Source organism: Brassica oleracea, chromosome C8, assembly GCF_000695525.1.
Source record: "Brassica oleracea var. oleracea cultivar TO1000 chromosome C8, BOL, whole genome shotgun sequence".
Taxonomy (NCBI): Eukaryota; Viridiplantae; Streptophyta; class Magnoliopsida; order Brassicales; family Brassicaceae; genus Brassica; species Brassica oleracea.
Genome location: NC_027755.1, coordinates 37,600,650 through 37,620,838, shown reverse-complemented (window position 1 = coordinate 37,620,838; position 20,189 = coordinate 37,600,650). Strand labels below are relative to the sequence as shown.

Here is a 20,189-nt window from a genome sequence, read left to right as displayed (position 1 = left end):
TTTTTTTTTTTTTTGTTAAATTAAAATTTTATTTTTTAAAAAGAAAAATAATTTTTTTTTATAAAAATCTTCTTTATTTTTTATTTTTTTGGAATTTTAAAGATCTTATTAAGTTTTTAGAGAATTTTTTATATTTAATATGTATCAAATAAAAGTAAACATGCTAGTAAGTACATTGAAAGTGTGAGTAGCCTAGTGGTAAAATACCTTGCCATTTGACCAACCAACCTGGGTTCGAATCCAGGGGTCTACATATTTTTCATTTCAAATCATATAAAACGACGTCGTTTCATCTCATTTGAAAACGACGTCGTTTCACTTAACGCCAACAATAAACGATGTCAAATATTTCTGTTAAATTTGTTGACGGCGTGCTAAATTGGCAAGTCAGCGAAAACATTGTTAATTAATTCTAAAGTCAATAAAAGTTTAGTGTTTTTTTGGTCAGCTCAAAAATTCATGTTTCTTTTGGCAATTCGTACAAAGTTGAGGTTTTTTTTGGGCGAATTCTCGCTTTGTGCTCACCACATGGCTGCGTAAAGCCCTTTTGATGGTTTCCATCTTTTGGTCTGAAATTCTCTCTAAAGGTGTACATCGTTTGATTGGTCATCTGAATCTGTGATGGCATGGGCTACATCTGTCCCCCACAACTGAATAATCAATCTCTATGCCCTTTTTCAAAAAAAAAAAAAAGTTTTCATAAAAAAAAACATAAAACAGTATTTTCATCATTTTTCAAGAGATAACAGAAAAGATAGTTGTATGACTCTGATTCTGACGTCGCCCAAACTACTCTTTTTAAAAAAAAATTAAATATGCTCTCAAGGTAGCTAACACTAGCTAATAGAAAAACTTCATTATTTGATTTAGTATTATTATTATACATGGAGATCGAATGATATTGATCACCTTAAACTTCTTTTAACCCAGCCATTGTATTTAACTATTTATTAAAGTACTTAAAGTCTTTCATCTAAACAGTGAACACCATTCGAAAAAATTAAGACTTTTCTAATTGATTTAGGTTATATGTCTTACTAATTCAGACTGACAAAAATAATATTTCTATACTATTATTATTTCGCCTACACATATATATTAAGTCTCACTCTTTTCTAACTTTTTTTTCCGGCAAGTTCATATGTTAAAAATCACAAAAACATTAAAATTATGCCCTTAAAGAAAAGGGTTGTGGGAGAACTAGTGAAAGTTTATGTCCCAAAATCAGTCAAGATAATTATGATAAATAATTATTAAAATTGTCAAAACAATGTGTGTTAATTAATTTAAATAAAAAAATCATTCAAATCGACGGAAATATCAATAATATCTCTAGTTGCAATCACGACCAAATCATATAGAAGTATACTCATTGTCATATCATTTACCACATATTTCTTACAAAAATATTTTATTTGATTATGACAAAATTATTAGAATTTGTAAAACAAAGTGTGTTAACTTATTGAACTAAGAAAGAAAATATTAAATTCCAAAAATAATGATTCAAATCGACGGAAATATCAATATTATCTCTAGTTACAATCACGACCAAATCATATAGAATTATAATGGCACGCAATTGACCATTCCCATTCTCGTATCATTTACCAAATATATATATATATATATATATATATACATATTTAATTTGATACTAGTATAATTCTTATTTCATATTCCAGGTTTATATCTAAGAAAATGACAATTCTCTCAAATATATTTTTTTAAGTTTTTGTCACAAAAATACATTCAAAAAAGAAAATGACCAAAATAGTCCATTTTTATTTTGAAAATTTTAATATTTATTTTTTATTTTTAAAAATTTGAAACCCTATCCCCAAAACTCCACACCTTAACTCTAAACCCTAAGTCTAGATTAGTTATCCCCTTTAATAAAACTTATTTTAGTCATTTTCTTCATTGAATGTTATTTTTGTGACAAAAACATAAAAATGGCTATCATAGAAAATTTCTCTTAAAAAAAATCCAGGTCCCAACCATTATTTTGAAAATTAGTAAATTACTGGTCGGTTAAAAATAAACTAAAAACACAAGAATGTTAAACCAAACTCAGCTTTATATATTATATTAGTCAAAGTAAATAAGAATATTGATATATGTATAATTATATTGTGAAATACTTCCTATAATAATTGAATAAACACTCAAGCAGACCAACTATGTTGACAAACAAAACATTAATATGTAATGTATATTTGAGGAAATTTTAATTTAAACAAAATTATAATTCTTTAAAACTCTTGAAAAATTAAAAGTAAATAAAGTAAATTTTAAATTTTCATAAATATAAGGTACTTGTTGTAAAAAAAATGTTTTGAAAATATTCTTTTTTGAAAGTTATTCTTACAACTGGATGATAACAATAAATATTTAGTAAAAATAAAAACAAAGAAATACTAAATTTTCAACTTAAATAACAAATACAAGTTATTTTTGCAACTGAATGATAAGAATAAAAATAAAAATATCACGAAATCACGTTAACAAACAAATATAAATCAAATTTATTGTTATTGTTTATATATTTCTTTTAGTCTTTTAATACTAAAATAAATTTAATAATTTTTAAAAATATGCCATGACATATTATATTTACAAACAAATATAAATCAATTTTTGTTATTTTGTATAAAACTATTTATAATATTTTAGTATAATGATAAATCTAATTATGATATGTGTATATATAATACTAATTATAAAAATAAATAAATATGAAATAAAGATATAGATATAGATAAACCCAAAATAAATACATGGAATTATCTTCTTCTCTTTTCAAAAACGTTTTCCATTTATTTTTGAGATATTTTTATAATATTAGTTTGTAATCAGTTAAATAATGAATTATAAAGTTTATTGATTAGATATTAAAATTTTAATTAGTCAAATTAAAATTAAATTTTTTTAAAGACTAACCCTAAAATCAAGGAAAACATGACAAATAAGTAAATTAACTTCTCAAATAATAGTATATAGGCACACATCTATCTATATATATAAAGGGGAGTTTTCTCTCACCTCCTGCAGCCACGTCATCAGGTAAGGGATGGGCAAATTGTGCCACGTGGCATCTTCCCTTTAGAAACTTCAATGTGTTTATTGGGCTCTTATTCTAGCAGGCCATTCTGCTATTGGGTTAGGTTCACTTGCAAACACACGGAGGCTTAGGTCAAGCGGCTGTGACGCTTCGGAATTAAGCACTCCGACCACCGCATGTGTTACTCTTCAGTTTTCGGATTACATCTCCTTTAATCCTAGCATTTACGTCGTACTCACTACTCCACTCTCTCGCATCTGAACGGCCTCATCATCATCCGTTGATAAATGCTCCTTGCCTGCTATGAACGGCCTCACTGCTATGAAATCCCAAAACTCTCTCTCTCTCTCTCTCTCTCTCTCTCTCTGGCTTCTCCAACTTCATTTGTGTTCTTGCTTTTTATTTTCGTTTGATCCAGAGCTCGATTTGGTTTTCATTCTTTAATTCTCCATCTAGATTTCAGTTACCGAAACACCATAGCAGGTTAGTGTTTTCTTGGTTGTGTGTTTAGAAGTGATCTGATAACTACGTGACGTTTTGGATTCTTAAAAAGAACAAGTTGTAGCAGGGACGATGCATCATCTGACCCTAGAGATATTGAGTCTGTGAAGAAGAAGCTTTACCTAGCTTGGAAGCCATCATCTGGTATGTGTTATGGTTGCATAATTACTTCTTAATTATGGCTTTCAATCAATACGTCCCACTGCGTGTTTTCAATTCATCTTCCCCACCTTCTCTATTTCTCGATTCTCTGTATATAAATATTAATCACTTCTCTAGATTCTTTGCTTATTTACATATTATAAGAGGAACACATCCGAATCTAATCTGATTTTGAAGATTGAAACTTTCGTACGTTTCAAGTTTTGGGTTAGAACATTCGTGACTGTTCATGTGTCATGGTTTGTTTGAAGAAGTTGATTTCGCTTTAGAAGAGTGGATGGGCGATCAGATGCATATTGTAAATTTATTACTTTTTACTTTTTTTAATAGCTTCAAGCTTTCTCTTGGTACCTAAAGCTCCGATTTTGAATGAATCGTGAAGCTTCAAATTCGTTTATAAGACACATGAGCTGGTGTTTTCAGGTCAGCCCTGCGGTGGAGACTGTCTTTGAAAACCTTCTACTTCAGCTACTGTTAGCGAAGAAGATACCATCTATTCGAAAATTCCATGTGTGTGAATGATTATCAAAATAAGCCTTCCCTGGACTTATCTCATAAATATAAAGATCTTTTGTGTATTGTAGATGAACATTTAGATGATGATTGCATTTCTTGAATCAAGCTTGTAGAGGGATTGAATGTTGATGGAGTATTGGAGAGCTGGGGAAAGATTAAGCCGGTAACATGGAAGCTTGGGATGAAGAAGTTAGAGATGATTGGACTAAAAAGGACTTGAAAATTTGGTTTGGTGTCAATAGGTATGCCTTCAAGATCAATTCTAGAGAACACAAGTTTAGAGACCTATATTGTCGAAACAACATAGTCAAAGTTCCATCTTCTTTTGCATTTTACCTTCATAGCTTTGATATATATTCTACTATACTTGCAGATTCTATCCTTAAGTTTCAGATACTGAAATTTGCTAGCTCAGAGCTTTATGTTGTTACCACAAAACAGGTGATGTAATGCTTTAAACTGTCTAGACTTGCATACTGTGTGTCGCTTTTTGTAGCTGAACTTTGTAGTATGCGTGGAGAAATTGCAGAGCTGGTATGCAGAAGCGTTGTAATTGTGAGTTTATTAGTAAAGATGAAAGTTCATACCCGATACACTAGAAAACAAACACCATATAGACCGTATGGAGTATGAACAATCAGAATCAATCAAATTAAAACTTTGTAATTAAAATATAACGAGCTCAGGCTTTGGTTGACTTTCCCAACCCAAGGTCTTGCAGCTTGTATGAATCTTTTCTCGAGAACCTTATTAAAGCAAAATTACTTTATAGTAGGAACAAAATTTCTAAATAATAAGAACACACGCTGTTGATTTGGTTATTGTTATTATCCCAAGGTTAGCTTACTGAAAGTAACAAATTCCATGTAAAGTTCAAAAGTCATAATAGACCATGTCATGTGAAAAACAAATATGGAAGAGGTGCTTACTTCTAATGCGTTATTTTTTTCTTTCCACTTGGTCTAATGCATTGAACCTAATCAAAGATTTTGTCATTTGAATCATTAATGTTTAAAATGTTTTCTTTTAAAAAAGAGTACCAATGAATTCAATAAATAAACAATACAAAAACAAGAAGTAGTCTAAGCGTTTGTGTTTTTTTGGATGGGTTGTGACTAGCATTGATTCACTTAATTGGTTGAAAGCTATGATCGTTATGCTGATTTCTGAAATGCATGTGACACATGTTTTCTTTATTTGGTTTTAGATTGGACTCAGATGATGATGAGGATGACTCAGAAAAAAAAGAAGGAAACAAACACCTTAAAGGTATTTTCCTAAAAAATTAGCTATTTACACTAATTGCTTATGAACATTTTAGTTTTGAAAGCTTGTGAAATTTGGATCAATAATATAAGGAATAAAAAGGGTGGAACCACCGAGCAAGGCGCCAAATGGTGGAGCAGTGAATAAGAACAAGACAATTGTGTCAAAGAAACGAAAGCTGCAAGTCAGCATAAGCTGTTACGTAACTAAACTTAACTAAAGATATAGCTTTAAAAGCTAAAAATTTTGAATATGAAGAGTTGGATTGGTTACAAACTTACAAACTAACTTGGTGCTGAAGAGAATAAGTGGCATAAGTGTGGCAGTGTTCATCCTCCGGAAAGAAACTAGAGAACGGCCAAGTCACATTTTTCATATAAAGTTTTAATAGTTTTTTTTATTGGTGAATGGTTGAGTGGGTGAGTATTTGGGTTCCTAAAATTTTGAATTGTTAAATCATTCAAATCTATGTTATGTTGTCGTTTGAGATGTTAATTGTTTTTAATGAATTTTTATTTTTAGTTTTTAAATGAGTAGTAATAATATGCCTTATGTCTTCGGTTTGATAAAATTAATCATCAAATATTAATTTTTTTTATGGTTACAGTGTGGACAAATGATAGTTCTCCTCGAAACTAGATGCAATACTATAGGATGTATGATTGTTTAGGCAAAATAATATGTTTGTTGTTTTGGAGTTTAGGTATACAATGTTTTATTGTTGATCTTTTGACAGTATCTATAATAAATTTATTACCAATCCTTCAATATTTAGATTAACCGAATTCAGTTGTTGAGAGATGTGGTTTACAGCTTTTTAAAAGTGTGTGTTTTTATTGATTCTTTTTATAACTTAAAAACAAAAGACAAAAAGAGTGACTATAAACTATTAGCTAGGTAATACTTAATTAACATACTTAAGCACACTTGAGTAAGCATAGAAATCAAACGTATGATAATGCTTTGCTTTTCTAGGTTGAGGACAATACACTTAAAATATAAAAACAAGAGGCATTTGTAATCGATGGATGATATATAACAGCATGCAAGCCTATCTGGTATATATAAATGAGAAAAAGCATCATAGCATGTGACATCCAAAAGACAGCTATAATATAGATTTTTAACCACAATACAAAAAATGTTATACTTTGTTAATAATTATTTTGATCACTGACCCATTCTGAGAAAATAACAATATTATGCAAATACGATTATGATTTATATTAATATATTCAAACTAATTATATATAGATAGCAAATACATCAACTGACGAGGAGGAGAAAAACTAATAAATGTTCTAATACCCTTAAAAGTTATAAATTTAATGGTTTTAATGCCAAAATAAAATTTTAAAATATTGTTTATTTAAAATTTATTATATCTTCAACAAAAAGTTCTTCCATTTACACATTATATTAACCTCCAAACCATAGCAAAGCTACAAAGTAAAACCTATTCCTCCACTTTATTCAAAAACAAAAAGTTGATATAAGAGAATTCAGAAAACAATTATAATTCAGACAAAAGCATTGATAGCTGTGAAAGAAACTCTTCAGACACATACCCCATTGTTTATTTCAACCTCAGCCTACGATATTTGCAGCAGAGCCATTTAGGATTATATATCATTACATTCATTTAAAAATATATGGATAAGCTATCCTAGAAAAATAGTCAATTCATGTCTGATCAATACTAGACCATGATTAAAAATCCACTTAATGAATTCAAAATCATTTTGAAGACAAAGTATATAACTAATACGTCAACAACGAAGCCCCTAACAGATTGTCACATCCATGACTTGAACAAAGCATGCGAGGATTATTAATATTTTAAGAGGATGAACGAATTTATTATCTTCATTCAAAAAAGATAATCACAAAACAAAAACATACATTTACGTGTTTTTTGGAACATCAATTTTAATATATGTTTTAAGTTCAACTGTATTTACTTTGGTGTAATTATCGACTATTTATTCTATTTTTATTAAAATCAATCAGTAGACTCTTTGACCTAAGAAACTTCAAAACAAAGTAATACATTAATGTCATTAACCACTACCAAATAAATCGAAAAAACAATTTTGAACTCATTAGAGAATAAAACATACGAACCCGGCGCGTAGCGCCGGAATACCACTAGTACTATATAAACTTTGAACAAAACTTAGGTTAACCCCTAAGGTGAACCTTTAAATTCACCTCACATCTTATTACCAATCAAAATACCATATAGATTAATAATAAAACACATTATTTAAAAAAAAAAATTAAAATAATTGAAAAAAAATAATGACGTTCATTTTAATGACGCTAACGCCGTAACTAAACCCTAAATATTAAATTCTAAACTCTAAACCTTAAAATTTAAATCTAAACCCTAAATTCTAAACTCAAACTCTAAACCCTAAACCCTAAATCCAAACCCTATATCTTAAACCCAAATCCTAAACTCTAAACGCAAACCGTAAACCCTAAACCCAAACCCTAGACTTTAAACTCAAACCGTAGATCATAAACCCAAACCTAAACTCTAAACCCAAACCTTAAACCCTAAAGAAACAACATCAATATTAACCCAAACCTTTAGGATATAGGATTTGGATTCAGGGTTTACGTTTTGAGTTTAGGGTCTAGGGATTAGGTTTGGGTATATGGTTTGAGTTTAGAGCGTAAGATTTGGGTTTAGGATATAGAGTTTGGGTTTAGGGTTTACGGTTTGGATTTAGGGTTTAATTTGGGTTTAGGATATAAGGCTTTGGGTTTAGGGTTTAGGGTTTAGAGTTTGAGTTTAGAATTTAGGGTTTAGGGTTTAGATTTAAAATTTAGGGTTTAGTTAATGGCGTTAGCATCATTAAAATTGACGTTATTTTTTTTTTTCAATTATTTCGGATTTTTTTAAATAAAATTAATCTATTTTATTATTAATCTAACTGAGAGAAGTGAATTTAAAGGTTCACCCAGGGGTGAACCTAAGTCTTGTCTATAAACTTTCATAGAATCCGTATCATACACAAGAGACGAAGGAAAAACAAAAAAGTACAAACCGTACCACCGCCATTTATTTTCAAGACGACGATATTAAGAAAGAAAGTTCAGAGGAGAGGAAACAAAATATAAAAGTTACGAAAATACAATTCATCTCATCATGCCGCCCTGCACAACCGGGGCACCCATTGCAACGCCGCCATTTTGACGTTCAACGTTTCCGTGCCATCCTGACACGTTAGTTGTTTGTATTAAAACAGAGTGATTTTGTTTCAACAAAGAGAAATAGTAGCAGATAAGTTATTATATATTGAATCTTTGAATAAAAATTAATAAACAAAAATAAAATACTACCAAGGGCTACATCAAAACCACGGTTAATTGGTGAGCTCGCGATAGGCTTGAGCTAAGGCACAAAGCTCACAGAAGAAATGTTTGAGACAATCTCCACATTCGCTACCCTTAAGATTGTATTGTTTTCTCATCTTAGTTCGGTAAAAGCACGAGTAGATGCACCCACATCCCGTGAACCACGCTAGTAACATATACAACGCACCAGTCGTACCACATGCTGAAATTTATTTTTATGTTAGATAAACTGGTATTGGTTTTTGATTAAAAAACTAAAAACGATTGCGGTTTTGTCGGTCGATAATTTGATAAGAGCAGAAACTTACAAGATGAACCTTGGTCTACAATCTCTGCGATTTGGCCAAAGGTAACGCAAGGACACCAGAATGTCATACAACCTGCAACAATTACCTAAATTCCATTATTATGTTCTTCGGGGACATCCAATAAAATTCTAATGATATAAAGAAAATTAGTATGGTCCCTGTGCAAGGATGACAAGCACAAATCGATTCCATTATTCTTTTTGAGAAAATCATTTGTGTAAAATGATAGATTTGTAATCTAAAAATTTGATAAAAATGTATATAGTCTAATTACGTATAAATCTATATATATGAGATACTATATGTGGATCGTACATATATATTGTGCTGAATAACTTTGCGATTGTTCGCATGATTTTAAATTTGTTGAAAATTGGAAAAAATAGTTTACAGTTGGAACATGACCTATTTGTTTAAAGCTTGCTCCGTAGATAATATATGATCTATTAAAACAGAAACATGACCTATTGATATAGATGTTGTCCAACTATTTTAATACAATTATTAAAATCTCTTATTAATCATTTAAAAGAAATATTATACAAAGAATAAACACAAATTTAAAATTTAAAAAAAATGTAAAACAAAAAATATACGAGTCAGAATATAGTATGTTTATAAAAGAAAACATGGTAGGTTGACAAGAAAAGAAAGAAAACATGGTATAAATATCAAATATAATAGACTAAAGAAATCATCATTCTCGCTTCATATATAATTTGGTTTGGGTAAGTTTGAATAAATAAATGGTTGGTTGTATAATATATTTCATCATCAAATTGGTCAAACAATTCGCGGGCGATACAATCATATTGTTTTGGTCGTCATCTGTTAGTAACATCATCCTTAAAAATCATGCCACGAAAGTTGTTGATTTTATATGTTGCGGATGAAGCAAACCAGATAAGACACATGGAAGACCATCTCTAACCAAAGACCTTATTTGAAAATTTGAGAATTGATTTCTTCAACCATGAATCTTTAAAAAAAATTATAAAAAAATATTTATTTACAATATAATTTTTGGCATTAACAAAATTTACTAATAATGATTAAACTTAACAAACACATATAAAACATACATTTAATATATTATACAACACATAATTTTATAATATTATATAATAAAAAATATATATATAATAAAATAGCACACATATACATAAATTTTAGAAAGTTACATATAAAATACTAATATTTTTGGTGTTTTGGTGTCATAATTTTTTTGTCATCTCCAACCACAACACCAAATATTACACCAAATATTACACTAAAAGTAATATTATATATTATTTAATGTTTTGAGTTATAATAATATTTATATTTTTATTATTTTAATTGATAAATTAATTTTTTTATCACATTTAGATATTATGTTTGTTAAAATTTGCAATTTTATGTTTATAAAAATTATTTACATTTATATTTTTGGGTTTAACAATATAATACCTTTTATGTATTTATTTTATATAAAATATTATATTAAAAACTACAAACTATTAATTATCAAAGGCACATAAGAAAATAATATATTTATTTTAATAAAATTTGTATTAGTTAGTAATACAAGTTTAACTATATTATAAAATATATCAATATTTTAAAATAAAATATATTACAATATAAAGTAAATGATAATGATCATTTAGTTATTTTTTACTTGAAAATAAAATAAAATATAAAAATATCATAACAATATAAAAATGATAATAATCAATTAGTGATTTCTTATTTGATAGTAAAATAATTTGAAAACAAATAATACAGTATATTTATGCTTAGTTACAATTAAACTAATTAAAATAAATAATTGAACTATAAAATTAAATGAAAAATAATAAAATATGTATATTAAATATTTGGTGTGATGAATAGTATTACACCAAATTTGATGTAACACTATTCATTTTACACCAAATTTGGTGGGATTATGTCATTTTTAGTGTCCAATTGAAGATAAGAATACACCAAATTTGGTGTTTTGGTGTCCCTTTGGAGTTGGCATTATCTTGTAAATTTTGCAATGACCCAAATTAAAGCATAATATATCAAATTTATATAGATTCATTCGGTATTTCTACCAACAAAGAAAATATTGTGCTTTGGTGGTTCTTCCGAGGGCTAACTTCGAGGCATCGCTCAGATCTGGTCAGATCTGCTTTCAATGGAGGACGATTGTGCTTTGGTGGTGGTACTCCGGTCATCGTCGATTCCTCCGGCGTCTGTTAGATGGTGTCAAAGACAGGTTTCCTCGTTCTCGGTTGGAGGGCTCTCGTCCCTGAGATCTCTACTTCAGATTCATCGTTGTTTTTCACTACCAATGAGAAACTGAAGTATCAAGAGTCGATTTTGGGTCTCCAGCGAGTTCCCTGGCGGTGATGGTGACTCTCTGTTAGTGGTTTTTCCTTGTACGTGGATGCATGGCTCCTTGTGGCTAGAAGGTGTTGCTGTCAAGCTTATGAGGAGGGTTGAGCTCTTCTTCTCATCTTAACCGGAGGTGGCAGTCTGGTGAACTGATTAGATTGAGCTTCCTTGTTTGATTTTTGGTCAGGCTCTGGTTCTCAGTGTCTGTCACTCGTGCGGATCAATGTGGTCTTAGGTTGTTGTAGTCTACCTTCGTCCTCACTCCCGGTGACAGCGAGTGTCGCTAGCATCTCTGCAGTAAGGGTTTTAGTGCTTTGGTTCTTGCCCTGTGGTGTTAGCTCCTTTATCGTGCAGGGTCTGGTGGAAGTGGCGGGTTTATCATCCATTAGTCTATCCAAATAAGAGCGGTTGTGGGATTGATGTTGGGGTGTTGGTGGTTCCGGTGAGGGTCTTACGGGTTGTTGGAGTTTCCTGATACCTTTGAACTTCAGGAGGGAGGAGCAGAGGTGGCTGTTTGCGGTGATTGGTGTCTGGGGCTTCGACAGGCTCTGGTTCGTCGGTTTTCACCGCTTTGGTGCGGCCCCATTGTCGTCTGCTGCGAGCTCCGAGTTCTTGCTGGTGTCTTTGCTCTCTGTTGGTGGCAGAGCTTCGTGGTGAGGTCATGTTTTGGAGGCGAGTGCCTGGGCAAGCCAATATTACCGGCTCGTGACTCATGTTATAACTGATGCCTTACTATGGAATTCTGATCTTGCGTGTTGCGTACTCTAGGCAACTCTCACAAGTTCTCTCGAGTGCTCTCTCCTTCGTCTTTTGGTGTCCGTCTTCAATCGTGTTTTTCTTTACTGTATTTTGTTGTTGTTTAGTAGTTTCATTTCGGTGTTTGTATTCTCTGCTACTAGTATCTCGTTGTACCTTCTGTCACAATCTCAAAAACTAGTAATACAATCTTGACATGTTTACCAAAAAAAAAAAAACAAAGAACATATTTAACTACGACTACTTTTACTTAATGAGTATTCATTTTCTAATTAACAAAGTTACAAAAATGCATGAGGAATCATTAAACGAAACTATTACAAAATACTTTACTTATCCACAATTACATACACATTTATTTATTAAATGACAGTTACGCACACGTACTATATAAACTTTCATAAAATCCATATCAAACCCAAGAGACGAAGAAAAGAAACACAAAACCCCATTTATTTTCAAGACAACGATATTAAGAAAGAAAGTTCAGAGGAGAAGAAAACAAAATATAAAAGTTACGCAAATATAATTCATCTCATCATGCCGCCCTGCACAACCGGGGCACCCATTGCAACGCCGACATTTTGACGTTCAGCGTTTCCTTGCCATCCTAACAAGTTAATTGTTTATATTAAAACAGAGTGAGTTTGGTTCAACAAAGCGAAATAATAGTACGGAAATTATTGTATTTGAAGCTTTGATTAAAGATTAATAAACAAAATAAAATAATACCAAGGGGTACATCGAAACCACGGTTGGTGAGCTCGCGATAGGCTTGAGTTAAGGCACAACGCTCACAGCAGAAATGTTTGAAACAATCTCCACATTCGCTACCCTTAAGGTTGTATTGTTTTCTCATTTTAGTTCGGTAATGGCACGAGTAGATGAATCCACAGCCCGTGAACCACGTTAGTAACATGTACAACGCACCAGCCGCACAGCATGCTGAAATTTATTTTCTGTTAAATAAACTGATTTTGTTTTTGATTAAGAAAAAAAAAACGATTGCCGTTTTGTCGATAAGATTAGAAACTTACAAGTGGAACCTTTGTCTACAATCTCTGCGATTCGGCCAACGGTAACGCAAGGACACCAACATGTCATACAACCTGCAACAGTTAATCCTAAATTTCATTATTATTTTAGATAATCAATTTTGGGCTCAAAATGATAGATTTGTAATATAAATTTTGATAAAACATCTATACAGTATAATAACTTATAAGTCTATATGAGATACTATATATGGATCGTGTATATATATGGTGCTGAATTTAAGTAAGCGATTATTTACAGAATTTCATAATTATTGAAAAATTGAAAAGAATAGTTTACAGCTGGAGCAATCCGAGCAGGAATCACAGAAACCGGTGGACCATTCACCCTCAGCTTGAGGTTTGCCTTTAACTTCCATCACTCTTATCGTTCTGTTACTTCTTCGCTCTGTTACTTTATGATGCCTAGTAGTGATGATATTTATAGGGTTGATATTTTTTTCTCCTTATTATTAAATATGGGGTTTGATATTATTTTCAGTTCTAAGAAAACAAAATGGTAAGAATGCAAAAGGGTACATAACAGATGACATAGCCTTCTAAGACCATGATTAACCCGGGGTTCTTAGAGTGGGGTTCTTATCGGAAGTTAAGAAACTAAACATGATAAAACTATATTTTAAAATTTTAATTATTCTTTCAAATCATAGAACACCTTCAATCAAAATCTCTCACATGGATTCTAGACAATTAATACAAGAAAAAAAATAACTAAATATTATTAAGTATCCCTTCGTTTTTAATATATATGACATTTACATAGATTAAAAAAATTAATTTCTTACATTTTCTAAATAAAAGACATCATTAGTTATCAAACTAATCACAGTTCAACCAATAATAAAATAGAATGTAACATTGTTGGGGGAAAAAACTAGGATGTAACATAGACCGTATGTTACATGAGAATGTTACATACATCCTAGTTCACCAGCCACTTGTTTTCATCTCTATCGGTAATCAATAACAGCGTGTTGACTGGGTGGCAGAATGCTGATGAAGTCGCCCTTAGCATTTTTAGACCATATAAAGGTTCCAATTCGTTACGTGGAAAATAAATAAAAATAAAAATATATTATTATAAAAAAGAGTTTACTCCCTCCTGGTTGCGCCACGTAGGATGCAACGTCAGAAAGTCGGCTCCTGACGGCGCTACACGTGTCCCAGGGAAACAAAACTTAGCATTTCATTTAATTGTGAAACACCTTCTTTGTGGGCTACGTGATGTTTATGTTTGGGCCTGAAGTGAAAGCTATTGGGCTCCGCATCAGTCGGCGTCATCCTTTCTTCCTCCTCTTGAATCCTCGGCCGAAACTTCTCCATTCTAAGTCATGCTTCTGTTCATCTTCCAAACGAAAAAAATCTAGAAACGTTACGGAGTTAGGCTCAGTTGAAGCATCGTCTTCAATGCACTCATTAACCATTGGTCTCTACTCCTCATACGATCTACCTTTGAAAGCACCTCCCTCCCACAACAAGAAAACACGCGAAATCCGACGGCCATACTCCGATGAAATTCCGACGAAAACCGTCGTCGGAAATATCTGGTCGGAAAAAAAAAGCTCGTCGGAAATTCATCACAAATTCTGACGAAATTCCGACGGACAATATTCCGACGGATATTCCGACAACAAGATTCATCGGAAGTGTTTCGTCGGTAATTGGTCGGAATATATTTTCGACAGAAGTCGTCGTCGGAAAAATGTCCGACAAAATTCTGACGATGATGTTACTCCGATATTCCGACGACACCTGAATCCGTCGGAATTTCCGGGAGCCCAGATCCGTCGGAGTGCGTTGGAAAACTCCGACGGGCTATTTCGTCGGAAATTTCCGACGCAACATGTTCGTCGGAAATTTCCATGGAAACATGTTCGTCGGACTTTTCCGACGCAATTTGCCGTCGGAAATTTCCGACGGAAATGGTTTCGTAGGAATCTTTATTGTTTTACTATTTCGAATAATTTAATTATTTTATTTGTAAATAAATGTGTAATTTAGAATTTTTTTATTTATAAATCAATAAAAACTGAAATTAAAAATAATATTATACAAAAACGTTTTACATAAATTAAAAAAAAACATTTTCAAGTTTTTAAACAAAAAAACTAAAATTCATCTCGGAACAAACGCTTCATCTTGTCAATGATCTCGTTGTTGGTCTTCTTCTGATCCGCCAATTCCGCAAGAATTATAGCGTTCTGCGTCTCCAACGCTTCAATCCGCTCATCCTTGTTCTACAGCTGCTCCATGATCATGGGATCTGTGTATGGAATTTGTGAAAAAGAAGGACACGAAGACGCACGACGAGCCAAATCGACCAAACGTCATTTCTTCTTTGGAACCGTCTATATAAAAACAAATTAAATATTAGTAATCAAATTAAAATAATAATGAAAGGAAAATTAAAAAGTTACATGTTCCACTATTTTGTTGATTTGAAGTTGGAAGCTGCCGTAGAATCGTCATCAGAGTTCATCGGCTGAGAAGCTAGGAGTTCTGCTTTTTTGGCTTGCACCAACTCTATGACATCTCTGATGAGGGGATCCTGAATTTCGCATGTCTTCTTGTTAGTATATGCTTCCCTCATGACATCAACATAATCAACAGGATTACCGCCATTTGCTTCAACCTAAACACAAAATTAATCAATAAATATGTAAAAATATTTTTAAAAATATATTTTAAATATATAGAACTTACAAGCTGATCCTCCTTAGAAGACATACTGCAAGCCCAGAGGTTGTGGACAAAAACACATTTCCCGCCACGATCACTGTTGTGGTTGGCTGAGTTTTTGTCGGACTTTTCCTTAGTCTCCAGCTTCCCCCAATGCACCTGCAAGTCCTCCCAAACTTTGGTGTTGATATTCTTCGGTATCTTGCCCTTGAGCCATAGTTGCTTCCACTCATAGATCTGGTTCGTATAAGACTCCGCGACCTTCTCGTGGAAGGCCTGACGAACAGATTCGGTATGCCCAGACTCCCAATTGAATTGTTGCTACAAAAAACCGAAATTAGTAAATATATATAAAATATTAAAAGTAAATTTTTTTTTAGAAAATTAAAAGATTACCGCAAAATTACGGAACCATATCTCCTTTTCGTCGGAAGGCATCACACTCTAGGTCTTGTATCCTTTGCGGAGCATCGAATACATCATTACATTAATGCATGCGGTAATGCCGTTGTGCGACTTGTTGAACCTTTTAAAAAAATCAAAGATTAAGTTAAAAAATGACAAAAAAACAAAGATTATGTTAAAAATAAAGAAGAGAAAAATTACCACGTAGTATATCCTCGTGGTTGGGGATGGAGCACCTTGAGATGCTCTCAACCTGGTTGTCGAACCAACGTCTCAACTGGCATGACACCGGGCTCATATCGAGTAGCTGGATCCTGAGGTGGAGCTGCATGAGGAGGAATCGAATTTTGCTCCTGCGATGATTCCGATACATGGGAACTACTCCCTAAATGAACTCGCTTCCGAGGTATGGGACGACGCTGTGCCGCTGGTGGTCTATCAGAACCGTCAGACCTACAAAATAAAATTCGTCAAAATTAGTCATATATATAAAATGTTTTATATTATAAATGGTTATAATTCTTAAAGTCTAAATATAACTTAAAAAATGTTTCTAATTTTGTAACAAGTTCATATATACATATATTTTAATAATAGTAAAATGCTTTATATCATTTAAATGTTTATAATCCCAAAAAAATAATAAGTTTTATAAAAATGTTTAAAACTTTGTAAAAACGTTTATGTATATTAAAAAAAATATATAATTAAAACGTTTTATATATATTAAAAATTATAAAAACGTTTTATAAATATATTTCACATATACAAAACGTTTATGTAAAAAAAAAAAAATATAATAATAATTCTAAAAATCTAATTATAACTTTTACCAAAAATTAAAACGTTTTATATATATTAAAAATTATAAAAACGTTTTATAAAAATATTTAACATATAAACCCTAAAATCTACAAATCTAAAATTTTCAATCTACATATAAACCACAAGCTAAAACCAAATCTAACAACATATAACTCCTAAAACTATCAATTCTATCCTAAATCTTTAGATTCAAAACCTATAATCCACAAATCTAACATTCCAAACCTAAAAGCATATAATCTAAAGAGGGATTCAAAGACTTACATGATTGGGGAAGAGATTTGGAGGAGTTGAGTCGGAATCTGCGGTTTGTGACAGAAAGAGGAGGGAGAGCCGCGGAGAAAATGAGGAAGAAGAGAACGAAATGAGGGAGAATAAGAAGGGTGGGTTTATATATTAAAAATAAACCGACAGACAGTTTCCGTCGGAATTTCGTCGGAATTTAGTTGGTACTTTCGACGGAATTCTGACTTGGTACTTTCGACGAAATTCCGACGGATCCGAGAAATATGACTTTGGAGGTTTGAAAACAACAATGTTATGAGCACATACAAATCTTTGATAGTATGTAAATGATTTACAAGAAGTTTAACTGAAATATTTAATTGTTTCACACACTGTAAAATGTTCATCGGAATTTCGTTGGACGTGCGTCGGATTTCTAAAACGGTCAAATTTCTCCGTCGGAATTCTGTCGGAATCCGAACGGTCAAAATGGCCGTCGGAATATTTTTGTCGGTAATCCGTCGGAGCTCTTAACGGTCAAAATATCCGTCGGATATTTCTGACGACCCTATATTCGTCGATTTGGCGTCGGAAATTTCCGACGAAAAACCGACGAACATACAAATATATGGTTCGTCGGTTTCTCGTCGGAATTTCGTCAGAAGAAACCGACGAAAGTGGCAGTTGGATTGTAGTGTGTTTTCTTGTAGTGTCCCTTTACTTTCCTTTTCAGAATCTTCCACTATATCCCGTGAAATTCATCACTCTAATAGTCTCAATCTTGAGCTTCCTAAAACAATAGCCAGGTCTCCTTTCCACATCACAATTATATGCCCGTCAATGTTTCCTAAAGCTCTAGATCTATCGTCGCGACCTCTCCTATCGTTTTCTTCAGCGACGTCTTTTCAGGAGTAAGCGCAGAGAAGATGAGAAATCATCTCTTTCCAAAGGTCATCAATGTTGATATATGATTTCAGCCTCGAAGAACAAAGATTTATCATCTTCCTTTGATTTTTCTTTTCTTCTACTTTCAGTGATTTCCATACCTCCTCATTTGTTAAGCAAATTTATGATTTTTCGTAGCCCATTATTGGCCTTTTATATGCATGATCAATCTGGACTAATGGGTTTACTGGTAAGCTATCTTACCTTCCCTTTTATTTTCAGTGTAAAGAAACAAAGCTGAACCTGTTGATTCAGAGTTAAACATGTATATGTGTGTGAAATTTTGATTTGATGGTCGCTGGATGGGAGGTGATTGGGGATATCAGCTTTCTCAGAGGAAGACAACATATTCTGAAGGTGCTGATTACAGAGTTAAGGAGACAAAAATATTCTCACTCGCTTTCTCTAACTATTGTCTTTTCTAAACCCCCAAAATCATGTTTGAGAATTTCTGCTTCCATCCCAGTGTGGATGTCTATGACAATATTTGCTTTGATATTCTTCAGGTATAAAACAATCATTTTGCTTCTACTACTACTTGTGTTTAACTAGTTAATCTCAAGCTACCATATATCAAAGAAGCTATATAACTTTAAAGGAAACAGAAAAAAATGTTTTACATTTTTTGTATGATAAATGGTCATCCGTTTGATGCATAAATGTTCTACTTGAGGCATGTATGCACAAAGTGACAGAAGAGTCGGCAAAACGTGGAGCCGTTTGGTCTGAAAAGTGGCCAGAGTAGAGATTGTTCATCAGTGGTTGGATTCTAAGGAAGACACATATGGAAATCAGCACAAGAGGATTTCACAGCAGACATGAATGTTGAGAAACTATTGTTTCAGAGTCATACTTCAAGGGTGTAGGAATTGAGTGGTGGTATGTGAGAAACGTTATGGATTGAGAGCTGTATATGGAGGGTAAGTACTGAAAAAAAATCTTTCACCAATACAAAATTGGCTCCATGTATCTATTACTAAATGATATATCTCTCTTTCTGGCTTTCAGTTTTATTGCTGCATTGAAGGATCTGAGACTCTGTGTGATTAATGTACTTTCCTCAAACTTACGACCTTCATGATGATTCATCTATTCTCTGCACTGAAGAAGAGGTATGTATATATACAGCACTCTCACATATATGCATCTCTATTGCCTTTTTTTTATTTATGAATGCAAAATCTGATGTGTAAACAAAACCTTTAGGTGCAGCATGGTGTCTGTAATGGCTGAAGTGGACCGAATTCTTATACCACAAGGAACATTTATAGTAAGTGATGACATGGAAAAGATAGGAGAAATTCAGAAGATGGTGGAATCATTGAAATGAAATGTAATAATGACACATTCCAGATATGGAGAAGGAGTGATGATCTCTGTTCAGAAGTCATGGTAGCGTCCTACAGAGGTCGAGACCATTACATCGGCGATAGCAAGTGAAAGAGAATTGGTTTAATAAAGTTTTATGAGAATGTTTCTTTTATGATCACGTTGATTGTTTACATTGTACTAGGATAAGACATGCGCCTTGCGCATGGTGAGTTTATTTGTATATATTATCGATAGTTTCTTTTATATATTTGATCATTTTATTTATATATATAAAATATATTTTTTTGTTATTATATAATTTCTTTCCGATGGATCGGATCAATTTTTATTAAAAATAATGGAACAAAACTGTAATTAATACATCATGGGTTGATCGGATGGGACATTAAACAAATTATGACATAAAAACCTTATTTTTTC

General features: G+C 32.2%; 1 protein-coding gene and 1 pseudogene across 1 annotated transcript; both read right to left on the bottom strand.

The window, feature by feature from the left end:
* Window positions 1-8,463: 8,463 nt before the first annotated feature.
* On the bottom strand, window positions 8,464-9,578 carry LOC106312401 (annotated as a pseudogene).
* A 2,952-nt stretch (window positions 9,579-12,530) lies between these two features.
* Window positions 12,531-13,793, bottom strand: LOC106312400 (protein PLANT CADMIUM RESISTANCE 2-like). Its single transcript, XM_013749915.1, has 4 exons — window positions 13,639-13,793; window positions 13,341-13,412; window positions 13,036-13,248; window positions 12,531-12,913 (listed from the first exon to the last, which is right to left on the bottom strand). The coding sequence occupies exons 1-4, from the start codon at window positions 13,715-13,717 to the stop codon at window positions 12,834-12,836; spliced, it is 444 nt and encodes a 147-aa protein (XP_013605369.1). The 5' UTR covers window positions 13,718-13,793; the 3' UTR covers window positions 12,531-12,833.
* Window positions 13,794-20,189: the final 6,396 nt, after the last annotated feature.

What these genes read in the sequence shown, in the direction of transcription:
- LOC106312400 (XM_013749915.1), bottom strand. Translation starts at nt 13,717, where the DNA reads ATGGAAGTTAAAGGCAAACCTCAAGCTGAGGGTGAATGGTCCACCGGT. An exon ending in CTGCTCGGATTGCTCCAGCT is followed by an intron (nt 13,413 to 13,638) that starts GTAAACTATTCT and finishes TAACTGTTGCAG; the next exon opens with GTTGTATGACATGTTGGTGT. An exon ending in TGTAGACAAAGGTTCCACTT is followed by an intron (nt 13,249 to 13,340) that starts GTAAGTTTCTAA and finishes AATAAATTTCAG; the next exon opens with CATGCTGTGCGGCTGGTGCG.